The following is a 20,000-nucleotide window of genomic DNA, read 5'->3' as shown; positions in this document are numbered from 1 at the left end:
AGGCCTCGGCCTAGGTTTTAGGGGAAAGGTTTATACACTCAAAGAAGAACTCAGTTCTAGGCATGAATAGAATGGATACAAAACTTTGAGAATGTACTATTATCTAGGCTATAATGGCATTATTCAGTTCGATGCTGTTTGACTACACGTTGGGCTGCATGCTGTAGCCATGTGCCCATCAATACAGTGATGGGGAGAAGTTATAGAACAAAGGGAGAGAAGGTAAGATTCTGTAACTTGAGAGTTATTGTGTGTATAAAGGATCCATGTAAAGTAGCTTATCGTGGGCTAATGCACAGTGATCCTACATTGGAGTGGGGGAAGATACAACTGAAAAAGGGACCTCTCTCCTTCCCTCCCCTCTTCTGAGTGTTGGCCCTCTGCGCCTCTTCCTTCTCCCTGCCTCCCTTTCTTCTCGCTCCCCCATTCCTTAAGAATATGCAAATCACGCCCTCCTCGCCCTCTCTTTCTCTCTCCCTCGAAGTGCATCCCTTGCTCGCCCTCAGTAGATTTTGTGACTGTACCGACGGCAAAAAGTGCAAGTCGTCTTGACGGAGGAAGGGGGAGAAAGAGAAGGGGGAGAAGGGGGTGGGGAAGAGGCAAACGTACGCATCAATTCGTACAGTCTTCAGCGGCACCCCGTTTTTTTCCTGCAACGATTTGGGAAGGAGAGAGAAATTTCTGCATTATTTGCGGAACCGTTGCAATATGATCCAGCAGCCTCTGTTTATAGGTGCGCGTGCTGCCCCTATGTGTGTATGTCAACGTACAGTATAAACCGAGAGACGGTTAAAGGAAGGGAGAGTGAAAGGGGACACGCATCGCTGGATATCATAGGTAAGGAGAAGGGAAAATGGATGCTTATATATTTTTGCTATTCTTGTTGGCCACGTTTGTGTCTTCCCCCCCTTTCTTTGTGCGTTAACAATCATGCGTTATGTGTAATTCATACCCGGGTAAAATGTGTGTTAGGTTACAACGCACAACAGACGCACTCACATTCCAGCGAGAAAAGGCGTCTCGGTGAGTCGGTAAAGAATGCCTTTCGCCATTCTATTCCGAATTAATTTTTCAAGACATGGCGAGAAAAAATAGTACCCTATGAGAGAAACACAACAGGCATAGATAGACACAGGACCCATTCTATGCTGCATTATCAGTGTTAGCCAATATGTGCTATTGCACATAGCGTCTACATCGTCTGTGTAGTCTATTCCGATGTAGCTCGCTTGTTGTACAGAATAGCAGAGCCGGTCGCATCTGCATGTGTATCAATAACAGTAGCGGGAGAAGAAAGAAAGAGAACCGTTGCGGTGCCTGCTTCTCGGAGCCTGCTTCTCGGTGCCTGCGTGTCGGTGTCTGTCGGTGACGTGAGCTGTGTAACTGCATACTTACACGGGCTAAAGACATGCTGCGATGCATCACATATTTCATTTGAATGATTTCATGTGTGTGAGAGCGATAAACAGTTCATGTGCACATATGTGTGTGTCTGTGTTTGACCATTACTGTACATTGTGTGATTATTATAAGCTATGGTAAATGCTATGTTTGCTTTTAGTGTTGATGGACCACAGCCAGGGACCAGATAATTAAGCCATGAATAGTAGCAGCCAGCCACCTGTGACTAAGATATACACTGACTGTATACAGTATCTATGTGTCATTGGGATCCATAGCCTCCCTCCTCTGTTTTACATTGGGCCCATATGCCTGCACTTCCCAAATATTGATTCCGTAGTACAAGTGATGGCTCAATGTTTATCATTGAGTGTGTGAAATTGTGAATTCTCTAACTACTGCAATATAGTAGACAACAAGTCTATGGGTAAAGTCACTGTAGAGCTATGCACATTGCACGTGTAAAGGAGGTGGTTCTGTGAACCAAGATAGCTTGATGACTGACGAGTAGCCTAGTCTGAGACGTGGACTTGTGTTAGCTCTCCGGGCTAATGCCTAGGCTTTAGGTCACCAGGATAACACAGTCTTGTGGCACTTAGTCCCGGTTCAAAGCCAGTCGGTCCCACACACTCACCTGATGTTGAATTCATGCCAACTGACTATACACTATGTGTGTCTGTGTGTGAATCTGTAACTAACAGCTGTAACTGTTTGTATACAGTGTGTGAGTGTATGAATAAGTCAACATATGCAGTATGCACTAATAATTCATATATGTAGTAATGGTGCCACCATGGGATATACTGTACCTGTGATAATTCAAACACACACACTGAATCTGTGTGTTTACTGCTCGATGGGTTGAACACAAGGCCCTCCATTGTCAGTGCTAACTACCTGGCTAAATATATCCCTTTATATCACCCAGTGTGCCACTGTTCTATTTATATCCTCATTCAGTACACATGAGCTTGACTGGGTGAATGGGTGAATGAGTTGGACATGTAAAACCTGTGTCATATTTCATAGTCTACTACCCTAATGAATGAAGGGGTGAATGAGTTGGACATGTAAAACCTGTGTCATATTTCATAGTCTACTACCCTAATGAATGAATGGGTGAATGAGTTGGACATGTAAAACCTGTGTCATATTTCATAGTCTACTACCCTAATGAATGAAGGGGTGAATGAGTTGGACCTGTGCAACCCGTGTCATATTTCATAGTCTACTACCCTAATGAATGAAGGGGTGAATGAGTTGGACCTGTGCAACCCGTGTCATATTTCATAGTCTACTACCCTAATGAATGAAGGGGTGAATGAGTTGGACATGTAAAACCCGTGTCATATTTCATAGTCTACTACCCTAATGAATGAAGGGGTGAATGAGTTGGACATGTAAAACCCGTGTCATATTTCATAGTCTACTACCCTAATGAATGAAGGGGTGAATGAGTTGGACATGTAAAACCCGTGTCATATTTCATAGTCTACGACCCTAATGAATGAAGGGGTGAATGAGTTGGACATGTAAAACCTGTGTCATATTTCATAGTCTACTACCCTAATGAATGAAGGGGTGAATGAGTTGGACATGTAAAACCCGTGTCATATTTCATAGTCTACTACCCTAATGAATGAAGGGGTGAATGAGTTGGACATGTAAAACCCGTGTCATATTTCATAGTCTACTACCCTAATGAATGAATGGGTGAATGAGTTGGACCTGTAAAACCTGTGTCATATTTCATAGTCTACTACCCTAATGAATGAAGGGGTGAATGAGTTGGACCTGTAAAACCTGTGTCATATTTCATAGTCTACTACCCTAATGAATGAAGGGGTGAATGAGTTGGACCTGTAAAACCTGTGTCATATTTCATAGTCTACTACCCTAATGAATGAAGGGGTGAATGAGTTGGACATGTAAAACCTGTGTCATATTTCATAGTCTACGACCCTAATGAATGAAGGGGTGAATGAGTTGGACATGTAAAACCTGTGTCATATTTCATAGTCTACTACCCTAATGAATGAAGGGGTGAATGAGTTGGACCTGTAAAACCTGTGTCATATTTCATAGTCTACTACCCTAATGAATGAAGGGGTGAATGAGTTGGACATGTAAAACCTGTGTCATATTTCATAGTCTACTACCCTAATGAATGAAGGGGTGAATGAGTTGAACATGTAAAACCTGTGTCATATTTCATAGTCTACTACCCTAATGAATGAAGGGGTGAATGAGTTGAACATGTAAAACCTGTGTCATATTTCATAGTCTACTACCCTAATGAATGAAGGGGTGAATGAGTTGAACATATATGTTGCATGTCATGGTCAATTACCTGTATCTATTAGTGATGGGGGGGAAATCAGTTACATATTGGGATATTATTTTTGACAATAATCGTATCGCATTGTTTTGACAATATTGCAATATTATTTTCCCATGACTGATCAAAACTCGCTTTCTAATGATCTGTTGTCTGAGCAATATGTTTGGAACATCGAATCACAATAAAACAACAGTGTCAATGCGCAAAAAATAGAATCGTGAGAATCGCAATACACATCGTATCAGCACATAAGTATCATGGTAATATTGTATAGTGAGGTTCCTGGTAATTCCCAGCCCTAGAATCTATGAATGAATGAATTATCAGACTGTTAACCCCATGTAGGTTTGGGTCTGGGGCTGGGCTCCTGTAGGGTAGGTAAGTGGTGGCAGGTTGCCTAGTGGTTCGAGCATTGGACTAGTAACAAGTTAAAAATCTGTCCTTCTGCCCCTGAACAAGGCAGTTAACCCACCGTTCCTAGGTTGTCATTGTAAATAAGAATTTGTTCTTAACTGACTTGCCTAGTTAAATAATGGTGAAATAAATGAGCTAATGTGGTTCTAATAGCCCCGCTGGTTACCTGAGGCTCAGTATCAAATAGAGATGGCTATAACAGTTTAAACTCTTTCTGACCCAGGCTGAACTCAAACACACATCCTATTTCTTTGGGAAGGTTCTGTACAGTATCCAAGTACGAATGTTCATCAGCATAAGGGAATAATCTGTGCACACAATATTTTCTTCCAAATGTGTTTATTGTGATACACGACAGTATCCCTAAATCTGTGTACAGATTACATGTCCTTAAAGGAAAACCACACAAAACTATATTTTGGTATTTTTTCATTAGTCCATTGTTGCAGTATGAATCAAAATGCACCATACCGTCTGTACTTCTGTTTTTTAAAGTTATATATCTTGAAAACTTGATTTCTGACATGCAACATTTTTGGGACTATATAAACAATGGACTAATGGAACAAATACCAAAATATCATTTTTGAGTGGAGTTTTCCTTTAACTGTGATTCTTCTGAATGAACTGAACTGCGGTGTATTACTCATCAATGCATCCATTCAGTATTGAAGTGTGATATGAGTCAGATATCGGTTTTCCTATAGCATTGCTGTGTTGAGGATCCTTGACTTGTACATGCACTCAAAGCCATGCCAGGTTCATCAGTCCACCGTTGCAATGAATTGCCTATAACTGTAGTTGTAATGTTATTGTTCGATATTTATCCTTCGATATGTGTACATCATTTGTTATTATGATTGATGGTGCACTGCAACGTGTCCTGTCAAATAACGTCTTGTTTTATTGTTGTTGTATCACTGTATTTGATTTGTATGGGGTTTTCTGATGCTACCTAATTCAATGGGACTGGCCTGGTTAGGTAGACAGTTCATCATTGTGGTGTTTTTTCCAGGTTGTAGAAGCTCAGATGGTGGTGAGGTGATTTTCAGTCCTACAGAGACAGACAAGGACACCACTTCATTCACTGCTAAGGCCTGTGGGGAGGGATGGACATCATAAAGGAGTAACGATGAAAACTCGAACTCACAAAGAATCGGTATGAACTGTTTCAATGGCTTCCTTCATCTCTACCTTGTTCCCCTGTGTAGCTGAGTGTGCATGTGTGGGTCTGATTGCAGATGTGTTTATTGTTAATATGTTGTATTATATTGCACGGAGATGGATTGTGATGTTATATTTGACATAATTTAAGATGAATAAGACTTTTGAAGTTAAGATATTCTGTGTGTGTATTCTGTGTGTGTATTCTGTGTGGACATTCTGTGTGTATATTCTGTGTGTGTATTCTGTGTGGACATTCTGTGTGTATATTCTGTGTGTGTATTCTGTGTGTGTATTCTGTGTGTGTATTCTGTGTGTATATTCTGTGTGTGTATTCTGTGTGTGTATTCTGTGTGTGTGTATTCTGTGTGTGTGTATTCTGTGTGTGTGTATTCTGTGTGTGTGTATTCTGTGTGTGTATGCTGTGTGTATATTCTGTGTGTGTATTCTGTGTGTATATTCTGTGTGTGTATTCTGTGTGTATATTCTGTGTGTGTATTCTGTGTGTATATTCTGTGTGTGTGTATTCTGTGTGTGTGTATTCTGTGTGTGTGTATTCTGTGTGTGTATTCTGTGTGTATATTCTGTGTGTGATTTCTGTGTGTGTATTCTGTGTGTGTATTCTGTGTGTATATTCTGTGTGTGTATTCTGTGTGGACATTGATGTCATAATTATTCCTCTCTGTTCTCTTCTCTCCTCCTCGTTCTTGCCGCCTTCTACCCTCCCAATTCCTCTTCTCTTCTCTCCTTTCCCTCCTCATGCTCTTACCTCCCCCACCCATTACTGATCCTCTCTCCTTTCCCTCCTCATTCTCTTCCCTCCCCCACCCATTACTGATCCTCTCTCTTTTCTCCCTCATTCCTGCCCCCTCCATATTTCATTATCCTTCGTTCCTCCTTACCCTTCCTGATCCCCTTTCCCCGACTTTCTGCCCTCTCCATCCCTCACTTTTTATTTCCCCCTCTCCCCTCCTCCTACTTGGTTTTGTCCTCTAATGTTCTCTTTACTTATTGTTTTGACCCCTTTACGTCCCTCTACCCCCAACCCCCTTTACCTCCCTCTACCCCCTTTACCTCCCTCAACCCCCCTTCACCTCCCTCGACCCCCTTTACCTCCCTCTACCCCTCTTTACCCACTTCTACCCACTCTACCCCATTACCCACCTCTACCCCCTTTAACCACCCTCTACCCCCCCACCCCCCTTTACCTCCCTCTACCCCCTTTACCTCCCTCAACCCCCTTCACCTCCCTCGACCCCCCTTTACCTCCCTCTACCCCTCTTTACCCACTCTACCCCCATTACCCACCTCTACCCCCCTTTAACCACCCTCTACCTCCCTCTACCCTCCTTTACCCCCCTCATACCCCATTTCCCCTTCTCTCTCTTCGTTTGTTCCTCCTCTCTCCTTTTCTCCTCCTTCTTCTTGCCCCTTCCACCCCTGGCGGTTCAGATGCCAATGCGCAGTGGGCGGAGGCGGGGGGGAAGCAACGAGGAGAGGAGGGGTAGACGCCCGCATCCCAGCCCTTCTCGTGCAGAACGAACCGACAGGCAGGCGGTGAGAACCTATCATGTTTTATGTCTGTTCTTTCCCGTGTTCTCCCTAAGAAACTCTTGTTATGTTGTCCCTCTGTGTCTCTAGTAATGGCAGTCTCTTTCTCCTTTTGGCTTTGTTTGTCATGTAGTCTTTCTATCTAGGTTTGTCTATTGTAAAGTGTGTGTGTGTGTGTGTGTGTGTGTGTGTGTGTGTGTGTGTGTGTGTGTGTGTGTGTGTGTGTGTGTGTGTGTGTGTGTGTGTGTGTGTGTGTGTGTGTGTGTGTGTGTGTGTGTGTGTGTGTGTGAGTGAGTGAGAGAAGAGGCTGTCAGTCATTAGATATTGATCTACATGAAGCCGTGTGTCTGTATGCCTGTATGAGTGCCTGTATGAGTCATCACCACCATGGTTGTCTTATACATACAATTGTAGTGCCAAAGTGGTGTGTTTTATACTGCTTTACCTGCAGTGTCATATCTTTGAGTTTGTCTTTCTTACTTTAAAAAATGATATACATGCATATTCTGTATCGTAGCAAAGAGCTGCTGGCGAGGAATTGGCTGTCAGTCGCTTCAATCACAGATCGCAAGGCCATGATTCGTCAGAGAGTGAAGGGGAGGAACTTGTGCCTCCACCAAAGAGGCAGAAAGTCCAGGTTAGTGTAACGTGATGTTGAACTGCACCACTAGGTTGAATTAGGATGTTTTAATGTCAACATTTAATTAATATATACTTTCCTCATATTCACCTTATGTCATCAGGATTCTTCCTCTGTCACCAACCCACCGACTTCAACTCATTCAACTGACAGTACTCCCCCCACTATACCGCCCCCACCCTCGGCTCCCAGACAGTCACGTGACAGTGACAACGAGGATGGTCAATCCCAGGGCAGCAGGAGCTCAGTTGTAGGGAGCTTGGCCAATAGTCTGAGCAGTGGGCGGGACATCGACCAGGACACCGATCTTCCTCCCGAGTCTTTCTGCCTCGCCTCCAGCCAGTTTAGACTCTGACTCTGATGGTCCAGACTCACCAAAGCAAGGAGAGGGGGAACGGGAGAAAAGGAAAGAGGGAGGAGTGGGGAAGACAGGAGGAGAGGAAAGGAGAGCAGCCAGAGAGGGGAGAGGGGATGAGTCTTGCGGGGATGGAGAAAGGAAGGATGGAGGAATAGAGGACAGCCCTTCTCTGAAGCTGCCATCCTCCTCCATTTCTTCCTCTGCTCCTGTTCCCTCTCTCCGCGGAGCAGGGGATTCAGCCAATGACAGCAATAGTGGCAGGAAGTCCTATTTCTCACAGGACTCCAAGCTGGTAAGCAAGATGGAGTATGGACCGGCCAGCGCTGACACTGTGCACAGTGGCAATCGAATGAACTCCAAAGCTAAAGCTCAGTGCGTGACCAAGGCAACTGTCGCCGGGGGAGACTATCCCCACGGCAACCCCAACATTCCACACCCCCCTCCACCACCCCTTCCACCTCCACCAGCGCTGAAACCCTTAGAACTAGGGGGGCAGAACCTGCCCTCAGAAGTCAAGGTAGAGAGAGAGAAAATGGAGAAAGGTGAGAAACTGATGGACAACAAGCCGGCTCCTCCCTCTCTGTTACCCCAAACCAGCCCATTACCCCCCTCCCAGCCCCCGCCCCACCCCCACCACTACAGCCCCACCGGATGGCAGGGAGGCACTGCAACCGGTTGCCAGGGGAGCTGGGGCTACACCCGTTACTCTGGTAACCACCACACTCACCAGCCGCAGCACCAACCCCCAGTGCAGCAGCAGCAACTGCCATCCGTCTACAACCCCCCTTCCTCCCGTCATTCGTCCTCCTCCCACCCCCCTTACCTCCCCCACCCCCACAAGGAGTACCTCCCCAGGTACGCTTCCGGGGGAGGGGAAAGGGAGAGGGGGGCGGCCGGCGAGAGGGAGAGGGAGAGGGGGGGAGTGAGGGTGGAGTATGGGGGGAGGGAGATAGGTAGGGATTTCTCGGCTATTAGTGGTAGTAACAGCAGCACTTCTGGTGGGATGGGGGGTCCTAATGGGGTCCAAGGGAGGGAGTTTGGGGGTCAGAACCGGGAGTACCCAGGCCTGGGACCTCAGGGCTCTGTGAGAGACCCCCCCATGGGTCCTGGGGGAAGAGAATTTGGACCGGGGGTGTTCAGAGAAAGAGAGAGGGATAGAGAGAGGGAGAGGGAGGGAGAGAGGGATGTAGGAGGAAGGGAGTTTCCTTTACTGAATCGTAATGAGAATCAGAACAGAGAGTTTGGACCCACCTGTGCTGGGGGAGGAAGGGGGCACCCCAGAGACAAAGAGGGGGGGCGGTGGGGCGAGTTTGGGGGCCAGATGAGAGAGGTGGGGGCAATGGTAACCCCAATAATAACCCCCTCCCACTAGGAAACCCCCCAAGCTCAACCAGTGGGTTACCTGCAGCCCCCATGCTAAACCGCGATCCCCCTTCCTCACCCCAAAACAACCCCAGCCACCCTACCCTACCCCCCCACCCACATCCTCAAAGCGCCTCCAAACGAGACTACCCCCCATCGATGGACCAGGGACAGACAAGGCACAGTCCCCCCTCTGGACCAGAACACTTCCACAGAGAGTACCCTCCTGGGGCCAAGGAATATCCCCCTGGTGGCCCACCCTCCACCGGCCCGGCCCGTGAGTACCCCAGCCCTCCCGGAATGACTCCAAACCTGGGCCGAGACTACCCAGGTGGACCTCAGATCCCCCACCTGCCCCACCCCCACTTTCCAGCCCAGCAGCCCAGAGACAGGGACCGAGAGAGGGACACCAACCAGCGAGAGTCGTCTCTCTACCAAAACCGTGGAGGTCCCCCCCAACCCCCGTCCCTTTCTCCCTCCTCTGCCTCCTCAACTCCTCATGGACACCCTCCGAATGCTCCTTACCCTCCTCCGCCACCTCCTCCCCCTCTCCCCACTCTCCAAACTTCCCTCGCTCAGCCCCAACCCCCCTCCGGCCTGGGACCCAATCACGTTCGTCCGGCAAATTACCCTTCCTCCAATCAGACTCCTGCAACACCCCTCTCTCCTTTACTAAACCCCTCGACCAATCAGATGGGAGGTTTTCCTTCCTACCCGCCAGGCTCCTCCTCCGGGGCCAACATGTCACTTCCTGGTTCAGGTGTGTCACCTGGCTGTCGGCCCTCACCCTTCCACAGCACTTTGAACAGCCACGCCCCCTTCAGCGGCCCCTACCACTCCAATGGGAACAGTGGGAACAGCCTGGTCCCGACTAACAGCAATAGTAACAGTAGCAGTGGCAGCAGCCATACCAACTCTCTCTCTCAGTCCCTCTCACCTCAAAACGCCTCAAAAGGACCCCCACCTCTTAGTAACCCCGGCAACAACAATGGCACTTCGGCCCCTGGCTGTAGCTCCTCACTTCCTAGAGATGGGCATTCTGATTCGTCCACAGGTCCACCTCCCCCACCTGTCATCAAGGAGGAACCAATAGAGGAGAGGGAGGAGAGTGAAAGCCCACCTCCTGTTTTGAGAAGCCCCTCCCCTGAGCCCAAGCCGGTGGACATTCCGATCCACGCCAGCCAATCAGCACGGTGAGATGGGACAGGCGTCATAGCAACAGAAGGGCTCCATCATATGTCACTCTAACAAGTTCTAACAACTGATTTATGTGGTTTTATCTCTGTTTTTGTCACTGGCACTTATCATAATATGTCAGCTATTATTTATAGATAAAGGGGCTGAGAAATGTATTCCTGTCACAGAAGAGGTTTTGTAGACAGGCCTACAGTATATCAAAGACAACAACACCCATCACAGAAGAGGTTTTGTAGACAGGCCTACAGTATATCAAAGACAACAACACCTGTCACAGAAGAGGTTTTGTAGACAGGCCTACAGTATATCAAAGACAACAACACCCATCACAGAAGATGTTTTGTAGACAGGCCTACAGTATATCAAAGACAACACCACCCATCACAGTAGAGGTTTTGTAGACAGGCCTACAGTATATCAAAGACAACACCACCCATCACAGTAGAGGTTTTGTAGACAGGCCTACAGTATATCAAAGACAACAACACCCATCACAGAAGAGGTTTTGTAGACAGGCCTACAGTATATCAAAGACAACACCACCCATCACAGTAGAGGTTTTGTAGACAGGCCTACAGTATATCAAAGACAACAACACCCATCACAGAAGAGGTTTTGTAGACAGGCCTACAGTATATCAAAGACAACACCACCCATCACAGTAGAGGTTTTGTAGACAGGCCTACAGTATATCAAAGACAACACCACCCATCACAGAAGAGGTTTTGTAGACAGGCCTACAGTATATCAAAGACAACAACACCCATCACAGTAGAGGTTTTGTAGACAGGCCTACAGTATATCAAAGACAACACCACCCATCACAGAAGAGGTTTTGTAGACAGGCCTACAGTATATCAAAGACAACAACACCCATCACAGAAGAGGTTTTGTAGACAGGCCTACAGTATATCAAAGACAACAACACCCATCACAGTAGAGGTTTTGTAGACAGGCCTACAGTATATCAAAGACAACACCACCCATCACAGAAGAGGTTTTGTAGACAGGCCTACAGTATATCAAAGACAACAACACCCATCACAGAAGAGGTTTTGTAGACAGGCCTACAGTATATCAAAGACAACAACACCCATCACAGAAGAGGTTTTGTAGACAGGCCTACAGTATATCAAAGACAACAACACCCATCACAGAAGAGGTTTTGTAGACAGGCCTACAGTATATCAAAGACAACACCACCCATCACAGAAGAGGTTTTGTAGACAGGCCTACAGTATATCAAAGACAACACCACCCATCACAGAAGAGGTTTTGTAGACAGGCCTACAGTATATCAAAGACAACAACACCCATCACAGTAGAGGTTTTGTAGACAGGCCTACAGTATATCAAAGACAACACCACCCATCACAGAAGAGGTTTTGTAGACAGGCCTACAGTATATCAAAGACAACAACACCCATCACAGAAGAGGTTTTGTAGACAGGCCTACAGTATATCAAAGACAACAACACCCATCACAGAAGAGGTTTTGTAGACAGGCCTACAGTATATCAAAGACAACAACACCCATCACAGTAGAGGTTTTGTAGACAGGCCTACAGTATATCAAAGACAACACCACCCATCACAGAAGAGGTTTTGTAGACAGGCCTACAGTATATCAAAGACAACACCACCCATCACAGAAGAGGTTTTGTAGACAGGCCTACAGTATATCAAAGACAACACCACCCATCACAGAAGAGGTTTTGTAGACAGGCCTACAGTATATCAAAGACAACACCACCCATCACAGAAGAGGTTTTGTAGACAGGCCTACAGTATATCAAAGACAACACCACCCATCACAGAAGAGGTTTTGTAGACAGGCCTACAGTATATCAAAGACAACACCACCCATCACAGAAGAGGTTTTGTAGACAGGCCTACAGTATATCAAAGACAACAACACCCATCACAGAAGAGGTTTTGTAGACAGGCCTACAGTATATCAAAGACAACACCACCCATCACAGAAGAGGTTTTGTAGACAGGCCTACAGTATATCAAAGACAACAACACCCATCACAGAAGAGGTTTTGTAGACAGGCCTACAGTATATCAAAGACAACACCACCCATCACAGAAGAGGTTTTGTAGACAGGCCTACAGTATATCAAAGACAACAACACCCATCACAGAAGAGGTTTTGTAGACAGGCCTACAGTATATCAAAGACAACACCACCCATCACAGAAGAGGTTTTGTAGACAGGCCTACAGTATATCAAAGACAACAACACCCATCACAGAAGAGGTTTTGTAGACAGGCCTACAGTATATAAAAGACAACACCACCCATCACAGAAGAGGTTTTGTAGACAGGCCTACAGTATATCAAAGACAACAACACCCATCACAGAAGAGGTTTTGTAGACAGGCCTACAGTATATCAAAGACAACACCACCCATCACAGAAGAGGTTTTGTAGACAGGCCTACAGTATATCAAAGACAACAACACCCATCACAGTAGAGGTTTTGTAGACAGGCCTACAGTATATCAAAGACAACACCACCCATCACAGAAGAGGTTTTGTAGACAGGCCTACAGTATATCAAAGACAACACCACCCATCACAGAAGAGGTTTTGTAGACAGGCCTACAGTATATCAAAGACAACAACACCCATCACAGAAGAGGTTTTGTAGACAGGCCTACAGTATATCAAAGACAACAACACCCATCACAGAAGAGGTTTTGTAGACAGGCCTACAGTATATCAAAGACAACAACACCCGTCACAGAAGAGGTTTTGTAGACAGGCCTACAGTATATCAAAGACAACACCACCCATCACAGAAGAGGTTTTGTAGACAGGCCTACAGTATATCAAAGACAACAACACCTGTCACAGAAGAGGTTTTGTAGACAGGCCTACAGTATATCAAAGACAACAACACCTGTCACAGAAGAGGTTTTGTAGACAGGCCTACAGTATATCAAAGACAACAACACCTGTCACAGAAGAGGTTTTGTAGACAGGCCTACAGTATATCAAAGACAACACCACCCATCACAGAAGAGGTTTTGTAGACAGGCCTACAGTATATCAAAGACAACACCACCCATCACAGAAGAGGTTTTGTAGACAGGCCTACAGTATATCAAAGACAACAACACCCATCACAGAAGAGGTTTTGTAGACAGGCCTACAGTATATCAAAGACAACACCACCCATCACAGAAGAGGTTTTGTAGACAGGCCTACAGTATATCAAAGACAACACCACCCATCACAGAAGAGGTTTTGTAGACAGGCCTACAATATATCAAAGACAACACCACCCATCACAGAAGAGGTTTTGTAGACAGGCCTACAGTATATCAAAGACAACACCACCCATCACAGAAGAGGTTTTGTAGACAGGCCTACAGTATATAAAAGACAACAACACCCATCACAGAAGAGGTTTTGTAGACAGGCCTACAGTATATAAAAGACAACAACACCCATCACAGAAGAGGTTTTGTAGACAGGCCTACAGTATATCAAAGACAACAACACCCATCACAGAAGAGGTTTTGTAGACAGGCCTACAGTATATCAAAGACAACAACACCCATCACAGAAGAGGTTTTGTAGACAGGCCTACAGTATATCAAAGACAACAACATCTGTCACAGAAGAGGTTTTGTAGACAGGCCTACAGTATATCAAAGACAACAACACCTGTCACAGAAGAGGTTTTGTAGACAGGCCTACAGTATATCAAAGACAACAACACCTGTCACAGAAGAGGTTTTGTAGACAGGCCTACAGTATATCAAAGACAACACCACCCATCACAGAAGAGGTTTTGTAGACAGGCCTACAGTATATCAAAGACAACACCACCCATCACAGAAGAGGTTTTGTAGACAGGCCTACAGTATATCAAAGACAACACCACCCATCACAGAAGAGGTTTTGTAGACAGGCCTACAGTATATCAAAGACAACAACATCTGTCACAGAAGAGGTTTTGTAGACAGGCCTACAGTATATCAAAGACAACACCACCCATCACAGAAGAGGTTTTGTAGACAGGCCTACAGTATATCAAAGACAACAACACCCATCACAGAAGAGGTTTTGTAGACAGGCCTACAGTATATCAAAGACAACACCACCCATCACAGAAGAGGTTTTGTAGACAGGCCTACAGTATATCAAAGACAACAACACCCATCACAGAAGAGGTTTTGTAGACAGGCCTACAGTATATCAAAGACAACAACACCCATCACAGTAGAGGTTTTGTAGACAGGCCTACAGTATATCAAAGACAACAACACCCATCACAGAAGAGGTTTTGTAGACAGGCCTACAGTATATCAAAGACAACAACACCCATCACAGAAGAGGTTTTGTAGACAGGCCTACAGTATATCAAAGACAACACCACCCATCACAGAAGATGTTTTGTAGACAGGCCTACAGTATATCAAAGACAACAACACCCATCACAGAAGAGGTTTTGTAGACAGGCCTACAGTATATCAAAGACAACACCACCCATCACAGAAGAGGTTTTGTAGACAGGCCTACAGTATATCAAAGACAACAACACCCATCACAGTAGAGGTTTTGTAGACAGGCCTACAGTATATCAAAGACAACAACATCTGTCACAGAAGAGGTTTTGTAGACAGGCCTACAGTATATCAAAGACAACACCACCCATCACAGAAGAGGTTTTGTAGACAGGCCTACAGTATATCAAAGACAACACCACCCATCACAGAAGAGGTTTTGTAGACAGGCCTACAGTATATCAAAGACAACAACACCCATCACAGAAGAGGTTTTGTAGACAGGCCTACAGTATATCAAAGACAACACCACCCATCACAGAAGAGGTTTTGTAGATCAGTAAAGGGGGATTCCTAGTACAATTGAATGCCTTCAACTGAAATGTGTCTTCTGCATTTAACTCAACCCCTCTGAATCAGAGAGGTGCAGGGGGCCTTAATCAACATCTATGTCTTGAGCGTCCGGGGAACAGTGGGTGAACTGCGTTGCTCAAGGGCAGAAAAACAGATTTTTACCTTGTCAGCTCAGGGATTCGATCCAGCAACCTTTTAGTTACTAGCCCAACACTGTAACCACTAGGCTACCTGCCACCAGTATATCAACGATAACACCACCCGTCACAGAAGACATTGCCAGATAATAAAGATAGTATCATCATATGGGAACAGAATCTGGTGCACAAATTGGTTATATTTTGCTGATGTGGTTCTAGGTTCCACAGGGTTCTAGATCGGGGCAGTGGAAACTCCTGCGCCCGCAGCGACGTTCTCTTCGTCCCCCTGGACGGCTCCAAACTGTGGAAGAAGAGGAACGAGGTGATCGAGAGAGCCCGGAGAGAGGTGGAGCAGAGGGCCAGAGACCTGAGGGAGAAAGAGCGGGAACGAGAGAGGGAGAGAGAGAGGGAGCGGGACCTGGAGAGGCATCTACAAGTGAGTATATTGAGGCAGGGAGGGGGAGGCGATGAGCGAGGGAGAGGCGATGCTCAATTTCCTTCTCCATTTTGTCTCTTTAAATGCTCCCTCTTTCCCTGCAGCAACAGAAGGACAATAACAATGCAAATATACAACGCCAGGGATCCTCTCTCTTCTTCCCCTCCTCTTCCTCCATCCTCCTCGACCCTAACTCTTCTTCAAACCCTGGGTCTCACCCTCAACCTCACCCCCAGCAGCACCACTCCCACCCTCACCCCCACGCTCACCTCCACCCCAGCCACCTCCACCCCTCCCTCTCTCAACACATCCCACACTCCCTCCTCATGCAGTCAATGGGGGGTTCAACGGTGATTGGCCCACAGGGGGCTCTGGGGATCGGGTTAGGAGGGCCATACCTGGGCCCTGACACCCCGGCACTGCGGACCTTGAGCGAGTACGCCCGGCCCCACGCCATGTCCCCCCTCGGGGCTAGTCGCCAACACCAACACCCACATGTCCACCATCATGGCCACCCTCATGGCCACCCCCATGTCCACCCCTCCTTCTTCCTCCCCCAGTTCCAGAACCATGCTCTGGCCCACCCACATCACATGCCTGCTGATGCAGCCACAGCGGCAGCTATCTTGGGTTTCCTCTATGGGGGCAGTATGGAGGGAGGGCCAGGGGGGCATGGAGGAGGACATGGGGGGATGGGGGGTGCAGGGTTAGGGGGGATGGGGTTTCCCCATGCAGTGGCAGCCCACCGTGAGCGCATGAAGCCGGGGTTTGAGTTTAAGAGTGAGGACAGGGTGTACCAGCCGGGCTCCTTGGGAGATCCTACGGCTCTCGCCCTCGCCCACTCCCACTCGCATGCCCACGCACACGCTCATGCACATGCTCACTCCCTACTGCTGGGGGGAGGGGGTGGAGGTGAGGTGTCCATTTACGGCACCCCCCCTCCCCAGGCTCCTCCACCCCCACCACCACCCCTCCAGAACCCAGCGTTAGCCCCAGTGAGTCGCCTCCCTAACCCTCCTCCCGCCCCTCAGTCCCTCTCCAACCCTCCCCCCTTCTCCCTGCTTCCTCCCTCGCTCCCCTCTCACCCTGCACCTTCACCAGCCCCTCCACCCCCAGTGCCCGTAGCTGCACCACTGCCCGCTCCTCCTCCACCCTCCTCTAACCCTGTTTCATCCCTCCATCATCCCGCACCGCACTCCTTTCCCAGCTCCCTCCCCCCATCTCACCCCCCACCTGCCCCGGCCCCGGTGACCGCCCCTCCTGAGACCTACCCCCCTCCCATTCGCTCCCCCACCACCTCTGAGAGAGAGAGGAGTGGAGAGAGGGAGAGAGAAAGAGAGCGAGACAGAGCGGGGCTGCCAGCCGGTGGAGAGAGGGGACGAGAGAGGGAGAGGGAGCGAGAGAGAGAAAGAGAAAGAGGGGGAAGCAATGGAAGTGGAGGAAGTGGTGGAAGTGGAGGAGGAGGAAGAGGAGGAGGAGAGATTCCGGGGCGTCTTCAGATGTTGAACGTCACGCCTCATCATCACCAGCACTCACACATCCACTCCCACCTGCACCTGCACCAGCAAGACACAGGTACCCACTGCTGCTCACAGTTGTGATCTTGTACTATGATCTACACACTACTATTTAGTGCTCGTTTGAGCTGGACCTGAGAAAGCTCTTCCTTTCTGATACAGATGTTGATGTTAACATGGTTGTTGATGCTGTGACTCTTATTAAATATCTCCTTGTGTTTCCTGTTACATCATTGGCCCCTAGCGGCGGGCGGGGTGCACCCCTGATGGACCCGTTGGCGTCGGGGTCTCCCCTGGCCCGCCTGCCTTACCCAGGGGCAGCGCTGGGCACCCCCATCCTGGCACACCCCCTCACTGAAAGCGAGGTGCTACGACAACAGCTCTTCGGTGAGGAAAGGCTGTTTTTTTCAGTCTGTTTGTTTATTTTTCTGTCTGCCTGTCTGTCTGTGTTGTATCATGAATATGATACCTACTGTACCTATCTTTCTGTCACTATCTACCTCACCTGTCTCTCCACTTCTCCACTCCTCCTCTCACCTGTCTCTCCTCTTCTCCACTCCTCCTCTCACCTGTCTCTCCTCTTCTCCACTCCTCCTCTCACCTGTCTCTCTCTTCTCTACTCCTCCTCTCACCTGTCTCTTCTCCACTCCTCCTCTCACCTGTCTCTTCTCTTCTCCACTCCTCCTCTCACCTGTCTCTCCACTTCTCCACTCCTCCTCTCACCTGTCTCTCCACTTCTCCACTCCTCCTCTCACCTGTCTCTCTCTTCTCTACTCCTCCTCTCACCTGTCTCTTCTCCACTCCTCCTCTCACCTGTCTCTCTCTTCTCCACTCCTCCTCTCACGTCTCTCCTCTTCTCCACTCCTCCTCTCACCTGTCTCTCTCTTCTCTACTCCTCCTCTCACCTGTCTCTTCTCCACTCCTCCTCTCACCTGTCTCTTCTCTTCTCCACTCCTCCTCTCACCTGTCTCTCCTCTTCTCCACTCCTCCTCTCACCTGTCTCTCCTCTTCTCCACTCCTCCTCTCACCTGTCTCTCCTCTTCTCCACTCCTCCTCTCACCTGTCTCTCCTCTTCTCTACTCCTCCTCTCACCTGTCTCTCCCTTCTCCACTCCTCCTCTCACCTGTCTCTCCTCTTCTCTACTCCTCCTCTCACCTGTCTCTCCCTTCCCCACTCCTCCTCTCACCTGTCTCCTCTCACCTGTCTCTCCTCTTCTCCACTCCTCCTCTCACCTGTCTATCCTCTTCTCTACTCCTCTCACCTGTCTCTCCCTTCTCCACTCCTCCTCTCACCTGTCTCTCCTCTTCTCCACTCCTCCTCTCACCTGTCTCTCCCTTCTCTACTCCTCCTCTCACCTGTCTCTCCTCTTCTCCACTCCTCCTCTCACCTGTCTCTCCTCTTCTCCACTCCTCCTCTCACCTGTCTCTCCTCTTCTCCACTCCTCCTCTCACCTGTCTCTCCTCTCACCTGTCTCTCCTCTTCTCCACTCCTCCTCTCACCTGTCTATCCTCTTCTCTACTCCTCTCACCTGTCTCTCCCTTCTCCACTCCTCCTCTCACCTGTCTCTCCTCTTCTCTACTCCTCCTCTCACCTGTCTCTTCTCCACTCCTCCTCTCACCTGTCTCTCCCTTTTCCACTCCTCCTCTCACCTGTCTCTTCTCCACTCCTCCTCTCACCTGTCTCTCCTCTCACCTGTCTCTCCCTTCTCCACACCTCCTCTCACCTGTCTCTCCTCTTCTCCACTCCTCTCACCTGTCTCTCCCTTCTCCACTCCTCCTCTCACCTGTCTCCTCTTCTCCACTCCTCTTCTCACCTGTCTCTCCTCTTCTCCACTCCTCCTTTCACCTGTCTCTCCTCTTCTCAACTCCTCCTCTCACCTGTCTCTCTTCTTCTCCACTCCTCTTCTCACCTGTCTCTCCTCTTCTCCACTCCTCCTCTCAACTGTCTCTCCTCTTCTCCACTCCTCCTCTCACCTGTCTCTCCTCTTCTCCACTCCTCCTCTCAACTGTCTCTCCCTTCTCCACTCCTCCTCTCACCTGTCTCTTCCTTCTCCACTCCTCCTCTCACCTGTCTCTCCTATTCTCCACTCCTCCTCTCACCTGTCTCTCCTCTCACCTGTCTCTCCCTTCTCCACTCCTCCTCTCACCTGTCTCTCCCTTCTCCACTCCTCCTCTCACCTGTCTCTTCTCCACTCCTCCTCTCACCTGTCTCTCCTCTTCTCCACTCCTCCTCTCACCTGTCTCCTCTTCTCCACTCCTCCTCTCACCTGTCTCTCCTCTTCTCCACTCCTCCTCTCACCTGTCTCTCCTCTTCTCAACTCCTCCTCTCACCTGTCTCTCCTCTTCTCCACTCCTCCTCTCAACTGTCTCTCCTCTTCTCCACTCCTCCTCTCACCTGTCTCTCCTCTTCTCCACTCCTCCTCTCAACTGTCTCTCCCTTCTCCACTCCTCCTCTCACCTGTCTCTCCTCTTCTCTACTCCTCCTCTCACCTTTCTCTTCTCCACTCCTCCTCTCACCTGTCTCTTCTCCACTCCTCCTCTCACCTGTCTCTTCTCCACTCCTCCTCTCACCTGTCACTCCTCTTCTCCACTCCTCTCACCTGTCT

General features: G+C 48.3%; 3 protein-coding genes and 1 long non-coding RNA gene across 5 annotated transcripts in view; 3 read left to right on the top strand and 1 right to left on the bottom strand.

Moving 5' to 3' along the window:
- The first annotated feature begins 583 nt into the window (after positions 1-583).
- Positions 584-7,866, top strand: LOC127914263 (uncharacterized). The gene is made up of 5 exons (XM_052489267.1): positions 584-837; positions 5,172-5,315; positions 6,773-6,877; positions 7,389-7,508; positions 7,615-7,866. The coding sequence occupies exons 2-5, from the start codon at positions 5,289-5,291 to the stop codon at positions 7,864-7,866; spliced, it is 504 nt and encodes a 167-aa protein (XP_052345227.1). The 5' UTR covers positions 584-837; positions 5,172-5,288.
- A 1,339-nt stretch (positions 7,867-9,205) lies between these two features.
- On the top strand, positions 9,206-17,142 carry LOC127914262 (arginine-glutamic acid dipeptide repeats protein-like). Its single transcript, XM_052489266.1, has 4 exons — positions 9,206-10,424; positions 15,662-15,878; positions 15,983-16,873; positions 17,086-17,142. The coding sequence occupies exons 1-4, from the start codon at positions 9,283-9,285 to the stop codon at positions 17,140-17,142; spliced, it is 2,307 nt and encodes a 768-aa protein (XP_052345226.1). The 5' UTR covers positions 9,206-9,282.
- Positions 17,143-17,313: 171 nt separating this feature from the next.
- The window catches only part of LOC127914244 (atrophin-1-like), a 4,845-nt gene continuing 2,158 nt past the window's right edge, over positions 17,314-20,000 (top strand). The window contains exons 1-2 of the mRNA XM_052489260.1: positions 17,314-17,453; positions 17,640-17,782. Of these exons, the coding sequence (XP_052345220.1) occupies positions 17,662-17,782 (121 nt within the window). The 5' untranslated portion in view covers positions 17,314-17,453; positions 17,640-17,661. The remainder of the gene's footprint in view (positions 17,454-17,639; positions 17,783-20,000) is intronic.
- The window catches only part of LOC127914250 (uncharacterized), a 2,136-nt gene continuing 993 nt past the window's right edge, over positions 18,858-20,000 (bottom strand). For both annotated transcript variants that reach the window (XR_008087827.1, XR_008087828.1), the window contains exon 3: positions 18,858-18,954. This is a non-coding gene — a long non-coding RNA (uncharacterized LOC127914250). The remainder of the gene's footprint in view (positions 18,955-20,000) is intronic.

This window comes from Oncorhynchus keta, chromosome 31 (assembly GCF_023373465.1).
Source record: "Oncorhynchus keta strain PuntledgeMale-10-30-2019 chromosome 31, Oket_V2, whole genome shotgun sequence".
Classification (NCBI taxonomy): Eukaryota; Metazoa; Chordata; class Actinopteri; order Salmoniformes; family Salmonidae; genus Oncorhynchus; species Oncorhynchus keta.
The sequence above is the reverse complement of the archived record's forward strand: the minus strand, read 5'-3'. Positions and strand labels throughout refer to the sequence as shown.

Excerpts from the sequence above, each read along its gene's own strand:
- LOC127914262 (XM_052489266.1), top strand. The coding sequence starts at position 9,283 with ATGCTAAACCGCGATCCCCCTTCCTCACCCCAAAACAACCCCAGCCAC. Across the intron at positions 10,425-15,661 it reads CACGCCAGCCAATCAGCACG|GTTCCACAGGGTTCTAGATC; the intron begins GTGAGATGGGAC and ends ATGTGGTTCTAG. Across the intron at positions 15,879-15,982 it reads ACCTGGAGAGGCATCTACAA|CAACAGAAGGACAATAACAA; the intron begins GTGAGTATATTG and ends CTTTCCCTGCAG.
- LOC127914263 (XM_052489267.1), top strand. The coding sequence starts at position 5,289 with ATGAAAACTCGAACTCACAAAGAATCG. Across the intron at positions 5,316-6,772 it reads CTCGAACTCACAAAGAATCG|ATGCCAATGCGCAGTGGGCG; the intron begins GTATGAACTGTT and ends CTGGCGGTTCAG. Across the intron at positions 6,878-7,388 it reads AACGAACCGACAGGCAGGCG|CAAAGAGCTGCTGGCGAGGA; the intron begins GTGAGAACCTAT and ends TCTGTATCGTAG.